The following is a 14,371-nucleotide window of genomic DNA, read 5'->3' as shown; positions in this document are numbered from 1 at the left end:
AATCGGAATGATCTCAATTTTATCACCATACATATTGGCATGTAGAATTTTCCTCTTAGGCTATCTCTACGGAATTCATGTGCCGTTCTCAACGGGAAAGTCAATATCCTCAGTTTACCCAAAGCCACTTATTAGGTAATACCTACTTCTCGAGCTCTCATCTCCAGATTCCAGTTTTTGTGAGATATAGTTGATGAAGGACTGTACTCTACCGAGAAAGACGACAAAAGATCGCAAGCAATGTCAAATTCAACCAAGCTGTCTACCTAGCTACGTAAGAAGGTCGTTCGTCAACATTGCGAGATTGAAACTTGAAAATGTGAATGATTATTTAGGTATGTTTCCGTATTTGGTTATGGAATTACTATTGGGAATATAAGAGGAGGAATATACATGGCTGGGGTGAAAAGAAGGAAGGAAGGTAGAGAAAAACGTATTTGAATTTCTTCGTTTTATTCTCTGAAATTTACAACCTTATTCTTTGCTACTCACTAGTAATAAAAGGAGATTTTTATCAATGTTGGAACTTTGATATGTTTGGAATAAATAGGTTATTATACCATAGAGAAATAAACATAGATAGAGGGAGTATACGCAATTTTTACATGTCCCCAATATGGTTACATTACGTTGTCGGATTGTGATATATTCTCAAATCCACAATTTTACTATATCGCCAAGAATGTATATTTTATTATATCGAATGAAATATATTAGTATTTCCGTAATTCCCGATTGAATATGCAATTTTGAATATTTGGAATCCGACATTCTTTCTAATTGTCGAATTTATAATAAGCAGAATATTTATTATTTTCTGTATCTATCTGCTGAAATCCGAGTTTTATCAACTTTTGCTCTCCTAATGTCATCGGCTGTTTCACGTCGTTTGGCGCGCTTGAAGTTTGTTTTCTGAATTTCTGATATATTTAGGTATTTATTTCAATATATTTTGAGTAAATTTGAAACCTTAATCCACTATAGGACATACGAATTGTATTCTTTCTGGAGAAACTTGCGAATTGAGTGAAATATTGTATCACTGATATGTTTTCATTTCCGCGCGCTTCATGTCAAATTTGATCATTCATGTTGGGAACAAAATTTACTAACTGAAAATGACATATGCTCCCTCTATCTATGTTCATTATTCTGAGGAATTACTGATTCAAGTTAATTATTTTTGAGAATGGACCCAAAAAAGACTTGTAGTGTAACCTGAACACTGTGGACAAAAACTGATATTCTAGGCAATCAGTGATTTCTTCTACAATCAAATCAATTATTATTAAGACATTCCAATCTTCTTTTGATTCAAATTCTTCTAATATCCAAACAATAATGTACAAAATAAAGTTAATCATCTTATAAATCATATTTTGATATTTTTAACGTCACCTTATAATAAATCAAATGATTGATTACCAATGTTTAAATTGAATTTATGCATCTAGCTCACGTAGTGTCGAAGAGCATTTATGATGATCCACTGAATCCTAATCAGAATTTAATGTGTAAGTTCTCTATAAAACCATACAGAACAGGATTCATTAGAGAGTAGAGCCAATATGAAGATGAAAAAAGCATTGTATAGAAAATTCGTTATCAAGAATTTATATTGATGGAATTCTTGAAAATTTTAAATAGCACCTACTAACCGTATGAAGTAGATGACTCTACTTTTCATTAGTAACCAAAGCATCTCTCACGTCCATTCTACTGCCTCACATTTGATGAGTCCGCAACCATCAATACATAAAGCTGCAATGTATGTTCCGAAACAGTCGACATTGGCTCAGTTTCAAGCAAGGACATTGCTACGAAGAGGAATTTTAGTTTCATTTACCTTGGTTGCTATTAATATTGTTATTGTTTTGTGAAAAAAACATTCCCTTTCTGCTGAAATCATTATGGTGAAATGCGAGAATTTATTTGGAAATCTCTTAAATTTCTTATAATACCTAAACCTTTACGATTTCGAATATTTTACCTGAATTCAAAATATATTTATTCCTCAGTACGAATTATAATTTGATGAGAAAATTGTAAACGTCTACACATATCGTTTTATTAATTAGAAATATAAATTGGACGCTCCAAAATTTCAGTAAAAAATTCCCTTCTGAAATCAATAGACTGAGAAATGAGGAATAAGTTCAGAGGATACCTTTATTTTTCTCGGATTGGGGTCTTTTAATATTTGTGTCCTTCTGATAAACATGCAAACGGCATTTTTTGTCGATTTTATTGCTTTCAACAATTAATTGGCTTTGTTTGTCTGCTTCTGGGAACAAGGATCGTTTCTGTGAAAATCTGAGCATTCGAAATATTTTAGTTTGAGATCAAAACAATCAATAGCAATAACGATTAGGTATAGAAATTGTCATTTAATTAAATGATCGGGAATTTCATGTTTTTTCTCGAAATGGATATTTTTTTATCTGTATCTGTATTTTTCTCTGAATTGAAACTCGTAGTTATAAACATGGAATTAATTAATGTATCGTGAAAAATGATTTAAGGTTTCTGTGAATAACTAAGCACTTCCGCCATTTTGTAACAATTCTGAGTTATGACATATTTTATTTATTATCAATTAATTCCTTGATAAGAATGCTGATCTGTCAACACTTCGAAATGATCATCAAAAACATTTCATAGTTATACAGAATCATTCATCTTCGCTAGGAAGTGATTAAGGTATCTTGTAAGTATATTGTCTTTTATTTGTTTTCACAAGACTGCAAACATATTTAGTCTATTCGTGATGCTTGTCGTATGAAAGCTGTAGGTATGTAAAGGATTTTCCAATAAGAAGTTTTATTTTGATGAGCTAGCTATCTATTTAGCTGCCATTTTATAAGCTATCATCTTTTGAAATTTCTCAAATAAAACTACGCCGTTTCTAAAAGTGAAAGGATACACGCAAAAATTGTGAAAATTATGCAGTCACAGTTCGCAAAACTAAAGTAATTTTGGGTAGTCATATGTAGCACCTTCTCGGGCGGCAATCATGAAACTGGTGGAAATTTTTGAGCTGTTGGGACAAGTTAGTGATGTAAAGAATCGAAACCGTGTGCGTCACTCAAGTACAACTGAAAATATTGCTGCTGTATCCAGTAGTGTTGACGAAAACCCTAGCTTATTGATTTCTTTTCGTCCTTGGGAATTAGACACTCCACAAACAACAATACACTTTATTTTGCATAAATACTTAGGGCTTAAGGCCTAGGTTCAGTTAACATAAGAACTCAAGCCGGTCGATCACAAACAACGTCGTATCTTCAATTTTGTCCTTGAAATAAATACAATACAAAAGATACTGAAAGACACTAAGACAGCGTCATAACGATATTGAGCATTTGGTACCAGTCCCGAATAGAATACTCCAGGTCTAACCCTCGTCCTGGGTTTGGAACCATTTATGTACCATTTGATGGTATTCTCTTCAAGCACTGGGATTGTGGACCCTCTTTCCTTCTTTCCTCTTACAATATCCTTGTTTTGTTTTTTAATATTAAAATGACGAACTGAATATTATTGGCAAACCCTTTATGTGCAGTACTTCATTAGATACCGGAGAAAATAGCTCTTCAAACACTTAGATTTCCAATGAAAATACGAGGTGAGTGACGAATCGACTCTGCGGCTGTTTCATTTAAATAAAAATTATTATTTGACATTTTAGCCTTGAAAAAGAATCACACAAGATTCGAAACATTAACGATGTAACAGTTGTTTTTTTTCGAGGTATACAACTTTAAGTTGGCATTACTGTTCAAGATGGTGACCGATTCAACAGCTGTTAAATGATTTATTCTCAGTTTGGTTTGGCAATTCATTATGAATAGACTCACGCCTGAACAACGCTTGCAAATAGTGCAATTTCATTTCGAAAATAATGGTTCTGTGCGGAATACGTATCGCGCACTACGTCCATTTTATTTTGTTTAGCGATGAAGCGCACTTCTGGTTGAATGGCTATGTCCACAAACAAAACTGCCGCATTTGGAGTGAAGCTAATCCTCAAGTGTATGTCGAAACACAGTTACATCCAGAAAAACTGACTGTTTGGTGCGTTTTATGGGCTGGTGGAATCATTGGTCCGTACTTCTTCAAAAACGATGATGGCCAGAACGTTACAGTAAATGGTGATCGGTATAGAGCCATGATTACTAACTTTTTCATTTCTGAATTGAACAACCATGATGTCCAGGAGCTGTGGTTCCAACAAGACGGCGCATGAATTGACCTCCAAGATTTTGTGATTTAATACCGCTAGACTACGTTCTGTGAGGCTATGTAAAGTCATTGGTCTATGCGGATAAGCCACAAACCCTTGACCGTTTGGAAGACAACATTCGCCGTGTTATTGCCGATATACGGCCACAAATGTTGGAAAAAGTCATCGACAATTGGACGTCCAGATTGGACTACATCCGAGTCAACCGTGGCAGTCATATGCCAGAAATCATATTTAAAATGTAATGCCACAAGATTATCTTGCGGATAAATAAAATTCATATCAATCGAATAATCCATCGTTGTTTTATTGAAATTTAAAGTTCTATAGTTCTAAAAAAAACACCCTTTATTTGATTATTAACACTTGCAGTAGAAAGCTTTGTTCTGTACCAAGTATAACTCGTCCATTCGCATCATCTTCCATATCAGCGCTATCTGTGGAAGATAGACTGGCGTTTAATCTGCCTGCCCAAGACTCCCCACACAGCGAGATGAGAATATAATCACGAAGTTCAGGATGAATTTATCGTTTCCATGAAAAGGACGAGTTTCTTTCACGGAGGCACTCACGATCTCCAAAGCGGCGCTATTCCGTATATTGTCAGGTGTTTATTAACACGCCGTAAAACTTCCACGGGAAGACTTGATGAGAATTTAATTTAATTGTGCAGGATCGAGTCGGCACCGCGTCAAGGCGATTCGGATGTGTTGTCGGATGTTCGTTTCTTCGCGCTTTAATGGGTTCGAAGGCGACTTGATTTCTTCATTCGCGGTCGCGGTAATGGATTGTTGAAAAGTCTCGAAATATCTGTATGGAAACTTTTAATCGATTGATTTCAACGTGAATGCTTTTTGAGTGCTTGTTCCTAATGAACAATGGGCAAGGTGAAAATTGACCTTTTCATCGAAGATTATGTTAAGCGCTAAATCAGTATGAATGGTTTATTTATTTCAGCAAATGACGTTACAAATGGTAAATCCGAGATACTAACACATATCCACTTTGAAAACGCACAAATTGCATCTTGCAATAGATGGCTGTAGCGTGCTATAGTGCTAGTCGATCAATAAATAGATCGTAGATGTCATACATTACGCTTAGGCATTTGTAAACAAAACGCCATCGAAATATTACGCGATTTGTGTCTGCATCATAAAGTTATTCGCGATTAAACTTGTCAGCTTACTAGCCAAATTCTCGTCATTTACGGGAGTTTTTAATTTTCTGCTTCAATATGAAGTGATTTGCGGCTGACGCTCATCGAATGATCTCAAATACTTATGGTGAAGCCGCTGTTAGAGAAAGAACTTGCCGAAAGTGATTTCAACGCTTCAAGAACGATGATTTTGACGTGGAAGACCAGCATGACAGTGGAAGAGAGAAGGTTTTCGAAGATGCAGAATTGGAGGCATTACATGATCAACACTCATGTCAAACGCAACAAGAATTGGCAGGATCATTGGCAGTGACGCAACAAGCCATGGGAATGAGCATTGACAGAGTACTTATATTTCACGTGGCACAAATCATTAATCATAGCTCGGTAGCTCAATTCATTCACCGTTACAGATGCAGTATTCTCATTTTCGAATAATTGAGGATGGAAAGGCTTTACAACAATCATTATTGGATTTTCCGAGGCCAAAATGCGACAATTCTGCTTATCACATACAAAGCTTTCGAGGTGGAAATGGGCCTCATCATTAAAAATGATTTTTCAATGAAAATTTGGATCATTTTGATGCATTTGAAAAACCCAAGCAGCAAAGAGACGACATTGCTTGTGATCGACCGGCTTGAGTTCTTATGTTGACTGATCTAAAAGGGAATACCACCACGAGACTATAGGAGTATTCATTCGTATGTGTGAAGTTCAAAAAGTTCCATTCATAGTTTGCTTCTACTTGGACTTGGACTTCTATATTCTACCCGGATAGTACTATATTGTATCAAAACTGCAGATATTTTCACGGATTCGTTTGTCTTTGAGATGCTATCATCAATTTCGAGACATTCTGAGGAAAATGTCTTGGCCCCCCATTGTCAGATTATCGAGATTTGTGAGAAACAAAGCACATATCATATGTAAATGACATCAATAGTGATCACAATTGTTATCCCTGAGGATATATGATTTTGATTTTCCCATTTTCCCCCATTACAGCTCGCGGTGCCTGGTTATGAACATTTTGGCTAACATATTTGATATTATTGGACATCAGATATATGAGGATTCAGTTATTATGGTCTCTCTTAAAAAAATCTCACAATATGTCGTTTCTCGGTCATGTGAATTATTCTGGCGTCATCTTGTGGCATGAAAAGATGTATGGAAGATCTTGTATTTTGTATCTCATTTCATAGCCAATGTGGAGCAGTGTATAAAAAATTATCGATGGCGGTGCCTAATATAACCAAGGAAGATCATTTCTCAGTCGGGTTCTGGCCGCCGAACATCCAAATTCCATCAAAATCAGAAATGAGAGCTCCCCGATTGATGAACAAAAACTCCGAAAATTGCAAAAAATCCATTTTCAAAGCTCCATATCTCGAAGACTGTCCATTTTTGAGCTTTATGGCTATGAACACTTCTGATCAGTTCATCAATAACTACAACATATCAAAAATTCAGCCAAATTCACCGAAAGCCATTTCTCATAAGAAACGTGCGGGGTCCTTTTCATCGTGATTGAATTTTTTCTTATGAAATTAATATAAATTTCCGAACGGCTATATTTGCCGAACTTTTCCCATTCGCCGACTCAGCAGCAGCACTATAGATCCGAACCTACCCTAAAAATGTCAATTTTCTATGTCCTTTCGTTCGAAACCTATCATATACACGACCGGCCAATTTTAATCGAATTTGGGGACAAATTCATCATCAGTGAGTCGAACCTTATCGTTTAAAACCTAATCCGACTTTATATTCGAAAATTACGAATATTTTAACGAAACGATAGAGCAATCAGTTTGAATGAGTTTCTTTTGATTAAATTAATTCGAAACATATGCCGAATCCATAAATGCATCATCGCAAACAGAAACGCGCAGTAGAAATTCTCATAAATGTTTACGTTAGCTGCCCTTGATTCTTGGACCTTCAATCCATATTTTCACATGATGACATGAATCGCATGAGTCCTGATGCCATAATGCAATTCAGATAAATACTTACATAGGTGGTATCGATGTTTCATGAATGCAGAATTTCGTCGGCATAAATTTATCATATCATAGGCCGATAGGGTCATAAATGCACGGAAAGTCCACAACCGTATTTGCATTTCAAAATCACGGTTTTTCGGATTCACTCGATGTGTAGCCGTCATGTTCGTGAGTTTTATGAATATTTCATTCGGAATCTGTTATGTTAAATGGAGGGTACACTTACCTTGCTCTCGCAGACTTTGTGGCAGACGTATTTGCACACTGTAATGAAAAATGTATCGGTTAGAAAATTTGTATCATTTGTTGGTGGATAAATGTTATATTGGAAGTATTTTTCAATTCTCTCTACGATAATCAAATATAGGTATAGGTTCTGTGTATTTGGAGAAGCTATCATAATATAAAGAAAAATAAAAACGAATGATTTCAATATATTCTTCCTGCAAATATTTGAACATAAAAACACCTATAACTATAAATTCTGTTCGAAAAAAACTGTTCGATAGAAAATATTTCTTATCCATATTCCTTGCAGGAACTACACTGCGCAAAAAAATTAACGCACATTATGGAAATCTCAAATTTATTCTACAACTGAAGGTGTTCTCAATGATAATTATTTTTATCAGAATTATGCATGCATATGTTATCCACTTTCAACGTTTTTCTTCAATACAGATGTTTTTTCCCAGCAGGAATAAAAAAAGATGAAATTATCAGATTTTGAATATATTGGCTCCATTCTGAAATCAGTTTTCTCGATCAATTCTAGTGATCAATAGTTTTTCTTTCGTTTGATTTTCTACACTCCGCTATGCAACGTGAAACACGCAATTTGACCCAAGAGGAATGTGCCCAAGCGATTTTGCGAGAAGAAGGGTGGACATACACAAGAATTGCAGAAAGGTTTGGAGTTTCCCATACAAGTTTGTCCAGAATGTTGCAGCGATTCAGGGAGACAGGTATGAATGTCCGAAGACCAGGACAGGGTAGACCACGGGTAACAACTGCCATTCAAGAACGTTACTTGAGAGTTTCTTCGTTGAGACAACGGTTTGCAACCGCTCGCCTCCTTCAAAATCAGCTTGAGCAAACTCATGGGGTGCAAATTAGCACTCAGACAATAAAAAATCGCCTCAGAGAATATGATTTAAGGCTTCGTGTCGCGGCAAGAGGCCCAGCTCTTACCCCAGCCCATCGAATGGAGCGTTTGGATTTTGCGAGAGAGCATATCCATTGGGAAGAGGCTGATTGGGAAAGAGTTCTCTTCACAGATTAGTCTAGATTCTACCTCTACCATTGTGATCGACGTTCCCTTGTATACATACGTCCACATGAAAGATATGCTCAGTGCAATTTCCTGAATACTACTGGTTTCGGAGGAGGATCGATTATGGTATGGAGTGGAATATCTTTGACTGCTCGCACAGATCTAGAGGTCGTTGATAATGGAGCTATGAATGCTGACAGGTATATAAGGAACATTCATGAAGAGCATGTAGTGCCATTTGCCCCATACATGGGTGAAAATTTCATTTTTATGGACGATAATGCCAGACCCCATCGTGCGCGCATCGTTCAGGAGTACCTTGAAGAAGTTGAAGTCTCTCGAATGGAATGGCCAGCAAGAAGTCCAGATCTTAATCCGATTGAGCAGGTTTGGGACAACCTCAATAGAAGGCTGAGAAGTTCAGAATATCATCCAGCTACTCTTAATGACTTAGGAATACAACTCAGAGAAATCTGGGAAGGATTAGATCAGATCATTTTAAGATCACTCATTTTGAGTATGAACCGTCGTTGCCGAGCTGTAATTAACGCAAGGGGTGGAAATACCAAGTATTAAATCACTTATCAGCATTCCAGTATTTTGAAAATTGTTTATTTCTCTTCTTTTACTTAAGATTCGGTGAAATCCTGAATTTTTCTTCCATTTAATGTGTCTTTTTTCGTTCAAAACCATCCCGAGACAACATAAAAATAAGTTATAAAGTCAATGTAGAGTTAACTTTCATTAAAATTGAGATTTTCAGAATGTGCGTTAATTTTTTTGCGCAGTGTATATTTAGTTTTAGATTAAAGGGGGACTTTCATCTCAGGTCATTATTCGCCGTATGATTGCTAAGATCAAAATACATCTTAGATCTCGCAGTATCAAAGTCTTCAAGAAACTTTTTGGGACGATCCAACCTAAGAAGATTCCACCAGATGTTGTCAAGCGTGGTTTGATAATGCCCAAAATCGAAGAAGATTAGGCACCGGACGTCGAAGGAGAACAACTGAAGTTCAAGATCGACGTCTAAGACTTCTGGCCATTAGAGATCGATTTGCGATAACTTTATCTTTGACTCATGAGTGGGTAGGAGAACAAGGCCATCCTGTAACTGTCCGTACGATTTACCTTCGGGATAAGGTCTTTTGGACTTCAGCATTATCAACCCCATCTTGTGTTACCTCTGGTTGAGCTTCGCCGGTAACGATCAAAATCGTGCAGAGAACGTCAAAATAGGAATGTGGAATGGCATTCAGCAAGATAATGCCCGATCTCATGTTACCAGAGTTAGTTTAAACTTTTTCGAAGCGACCCATATGTTTTTTGCCATGGCCACCTAGATCCCCCGATATTTCGCCCATAGAGCATGGGTGGAAGGCTTGGAAATTCATTCCAGCCCCTACGGACTTTGGCGGCTCTGAGACATGAAGTACAGGTAGCTTGGGAAAGTATCCCTCAAGAAGAAATAGACTATCTCATTGCACCAATGCCGAGAAGTGTTGGGGAGTGTATAGATAATCAAGGTGGACAACACGTTATAAACAAATCTATTGAAAAAATTGTATACCCTTGGTTTTTTCTTCAAATTTCAATCATCTACTCTTTGCTATACTATTTATATGTTTTAGCAAAACAAAATTTAAACAGCTCCTTCTGGGTGTTGCAGGTTCTCTGTCAGTTTGTATATTACTAATGGAAAACATAATCGTAAAAAATAAATATATGTATGGAGCAAAATCGAAAAACTATTGTGATACACAGTATCCTGTATATATGTCATGTCTATATTATTCATCGACTAGGTCGTATAAATTCATTGAATTTGTGTCATATAGACCGTATAACTTCAAAATTCGCGGAATACACGTCACGCAACATTAATATTTCAGGTTCAGCATTGAATACGATACCAATCGAATTGATGACATTTGATAATCCAACATCATAAATACATTCATCCCACACCTCAAGCGCCGAGGAAATTTGGGCACATAATCGAACCTGTCACTGCAGATAATGGGATATCTGATGTGATATCTACATCGCCTCAGAACTCCTTGAACTTCGTGTAATAACCTCTGCCGAATGGAAAGAGAAGAAGTGGAAATGACACCATAAATCTGTTCTTTTGTATGCACATATAGTTTCCTCGTTATCTCGAGTGCGCATACATTGGAGCTGTCACTGATGTGTCATTCCGTGAAAAAGCAGAAGAAATGCAATTTCAATGAGGTGATTTATTACTACGAACGTGACGTGGAGATATTTTCATTGTTAGCGGGTTTGATGCCCCGGCTTTAACACCTAATTCTCCCCTTAATTCGTGTTTATCGAGATCCTTGTCATGGGCAATTCGTTTGCATGACAATCGGCGAAGAATTTTCTCATTGTTAGCGGTTTACAACACTTAACACATGAATTAATAACTGCAGAAAAATTCTGGTCGTCATTCGTTGACAATTTAGGTGGGTGTTTTATATATCAAGATGTGATTTATGCACTTCTTGTTCCGAAATAATAGCTATTTACATACCAAGGGAGGAAAAGCAATTTTCCTCCTAAGTGACCTAAGTTATGTATATAGTTCTACTACTTTTTCACTTATTCTCTCTCTAAAATTGAGCGACTATAGTATAATATTAAGTACATGATGCATGGAAATCCCAAATTTGAAATGATCAAATACGTGATGCGTTAACAACTGCCAATTGTTTAGATCTGTAGTAAGGAGAATAGGCATAGCTTTGATGATAGCCAAACTTCGGAACGAAGACGGCACCTGAAGAAGAAGAAGATGCGTTAACATCGTGTTTTGATTTCTATTGATATCGCTTAGTTGCTATGACAATACCGACAATACAAAGAACTATAACTTACGTTCTTGACTGTCCTAATTTATTTGTGATTTCTTTTGCGACTTTGAGTTCTAGCGAGGATAAAAAATCTCGTCGACGTGGCGGAAATCGAAAGAACGATATGAAACAGAATACAGTTTATTCAAAGAATGGTTGACCCAGCGCGGAATTAAAAAGTTTTGGAAAAATGCAATCCTAGTACATTTTTCGCAGCATGCAAAAGTATTAAAGTTATAGATATTATGGAGTGAATATAAAGGATGTTTTTTTAGAGCTATAGAACTTTAAATTGCAATAAAACAACGATGGATTATTTGATTGACATGAATTTTATTTATCCGCAAGATAATCTTGTGGCATTACATTTTAAATATGATTTCTGGCATATGACCGCCACGGCTGGCTCGGATGTAGTCCAATCTGGACGTCCAATTTTCGATGACTTTTTCCAACATTTGTGGCCGTATATCGGCAATAACACGGCGAATGTTGTCTTCCAAATGGCCAAGAGTTTGTGACTTATCCGCATAGACCAATGACTCTACATAGCCCCACAGAAAGTAGTCTAGCGGTGTTAAATCACAAGATCTTGGAGGCCAATTCACAGGTCCAGAACGTGAAATTAGTCGGTCACCAAACGTGTCTTTCAATAAATCGATTGTGGCACGAGCTGTGTGACATGTTGCGCCGTCTTGTTGGAACCACAGCTCCTGGACATCATGGTTGTTCAATTCAGGAATGAAAAAGTCAGTAATCATGGCTCTATACCGATCACCATTGACTGTAACGTTCTGGCCATCATCGTTTTAGAAGAAGTACGGACCAATGATTCCACCATCCCATAAAGCGCACCAAACAGTCAGTTCTTCTGGATGTAACAGTCTTTCGACACACTTGAGGATTAGCTTCACTCCGAATGCGGCAGTTTTGTTTGTTGACGTGGCCATTCAATTATTCATCGCTAAACAAAATTCGCTTATGAAAATTGGTAACAACGGCAATCTTTTTTTGGGCCCATTCGACGAATCTACGCCTTAGTTGTTCCTTCGTTATAGAACAATCTTGCAAGTAGACACAATATGTCAATGAGAAATCATCAAAAAATGATTAATATTTCTGGAGAAAGTGCATTTTCTGGAAACATCGTTCTTATATATTGGAGAATTGTACAATCAGTAGTTGATTTTTTTATCCTCCCTTTTAAAGTTGTTTGATTCTTATTAACAGAAATGAACGTTATTCGGTAATCTTTTTTCTTCATAAAGTCTACATATTAACGAGGTCATAAGAGACCAAAAAGTGTTCAATTATTTTTTTTTACTAGGCAGCAAAGTAGTGGATTGACTGCCGCGGCTGATAGTTCAGTCAAGGCAGCCAATCTACTATCCTGCCGAGTTTAACATAATATTATTTCTCATGGAAAATTCCATCAAAAAGATATGGTGCAGCAAACGTTTTCCACCGTTTATGGCATAGCTTCTTTTTTACAATGAAATAACCTCCTTTGATTTCTCTCAAAATATACGTTTCCATATCAAATTGATTTTATTGGGATTTCAAAGTAGGGACAGCTTTCAGAAACTTTCAAGCTTTGTTTGAATGTTTCATTAAAACTGAATGAAAGTGAAAAAGCTATCGCCATTTCAAGATCACTTGGTCGAACGATGTATCAAAATAATATAAGATTGGAGTTATCAATGTATATACTGTTCATCCTATAAATAAATATATTTGGTATCGGAAAAATTGGCTATTTTTCATTTTGAAACAACCTGTATATCTAGCATATCTTCGACTTTTATGACAACCACCAGGTGAAGAAATTCGGGAAGTAGAACATCAAAAATTGAATTAACCCGACTTGAATAGCTTGAGTACAGACCAGCATAGCAATTAATTAAAAAGGTTCAAATTCCCGCTCTGTATTATGGAATTTCCAGGCCTTGTTTTAGCTTCTATGGAGCATGAAATTTAAGCTTTCAATTTCGCACGGGATTACAAACCATTGCCAGAATAATAAGTACTTGAACATTGTGCTAGAAAAATAAGAGAAACATTTCCGTTTCAAGGTCAAATGAATATTGATTTTTAGTTCACGGGTTGTAGCAAGCAACCTACTAGATTTCGAACACTTGAAATTTAATATGTGCGGACAAAAGAAGTAGAATCTCTTTAGAATCTTGCAAAATTAGAACTTCGGTGTTTAATCGTACAACCCCGACAGTTATTTCTTGATCTTATTCTCTATTTATTATGTTAATATTTATACAAAATGTTCATAATTATTAATTATATATAGAAGTATGTACGAAGTACAAATGATAAAAATATTCATTTTGTTATACCGGGTGAATCAGTTGAAAATTTCAAATTTATTTATTTAGCGTATGGCATACATGGGTTTAGTTATAATTAGTTAAAATTGTACACATTCACATTACGTCATAAAACATATAAGTGTATACCTAGAAAATTTCAAAGAGGGGACATCTTATGAAAAAATTTTCCGAATAAAAAATTGATGGGGATGTCCACTTATGATACAGGCTCTTTCACATCCTTCACCCTTGTGGGGGGAGTGAACCAACTTTGGAATTTTAAACTTTTGGTTTTTTTGCCGTAAAATACGAATCTGCTATAAAAAACAGGGATTATCATTTAAAATTCCTAAATTGCCACTCCCACTCAAAGGCGTTTTAAATGGTTTAGACTTCCCATCCAAAACCACCAATCTTCCATTCGAAATAATTCTCCGTGAAATGTGAAACAAAAAAATTCACCCAGTAAAATTGGTTTTCGGTCTCTGGCTTGCGACTAGGATTCTAG

At 36.2% G+C, this 14,371-nt stretch overlaps 1 protein-coding gene across 9 annotated transcripts in view; it reads right to left on the bottom strand.

Moving 5' to 3' along the window:
• The window catches only part of LOC123678523 (tensin), a 320,051-nt gene that overhangs the window by 171,115 nt on the left and 134,565 nt on the right, over positions 1-14,371 (bottom strand). For all 9 annotated transcript variants that reach the window (XM_045615584.1, XM_045615581.1, XM_045615572.1 and 6 more), the window contains exon 3: positions 7,641-7,678. In XM_045615584.1, the coding sequence (XP_045471540.1) occupies positions 7,641-7,678 (38 nt within the window). The remainder of the gene's footprint in view (positions 1-7,640; positions 7,679-14,371) is intronic.

The sequence above is a fragment of the Harmonia axyridis genome, chromosome 4 (assembly GCF_914767665.1).
Source record: "Harmonia axyridis chromosome 4, icHarAxyr1.1, whole genome shotgun sequence".
In the NCBI taxonomy this organism is placed as follows: domain Eukaryota; kingdom Metazoa; phylum Arthropoda; class Insecta; order Coleoptera; family Coccinellidae; genus Harmonia; species Harmonia axyridis.
Note: the sequence above shows the minus strand (reverse complement) of the source record. Positions and strands in the feature narration are given on the sequence as shown.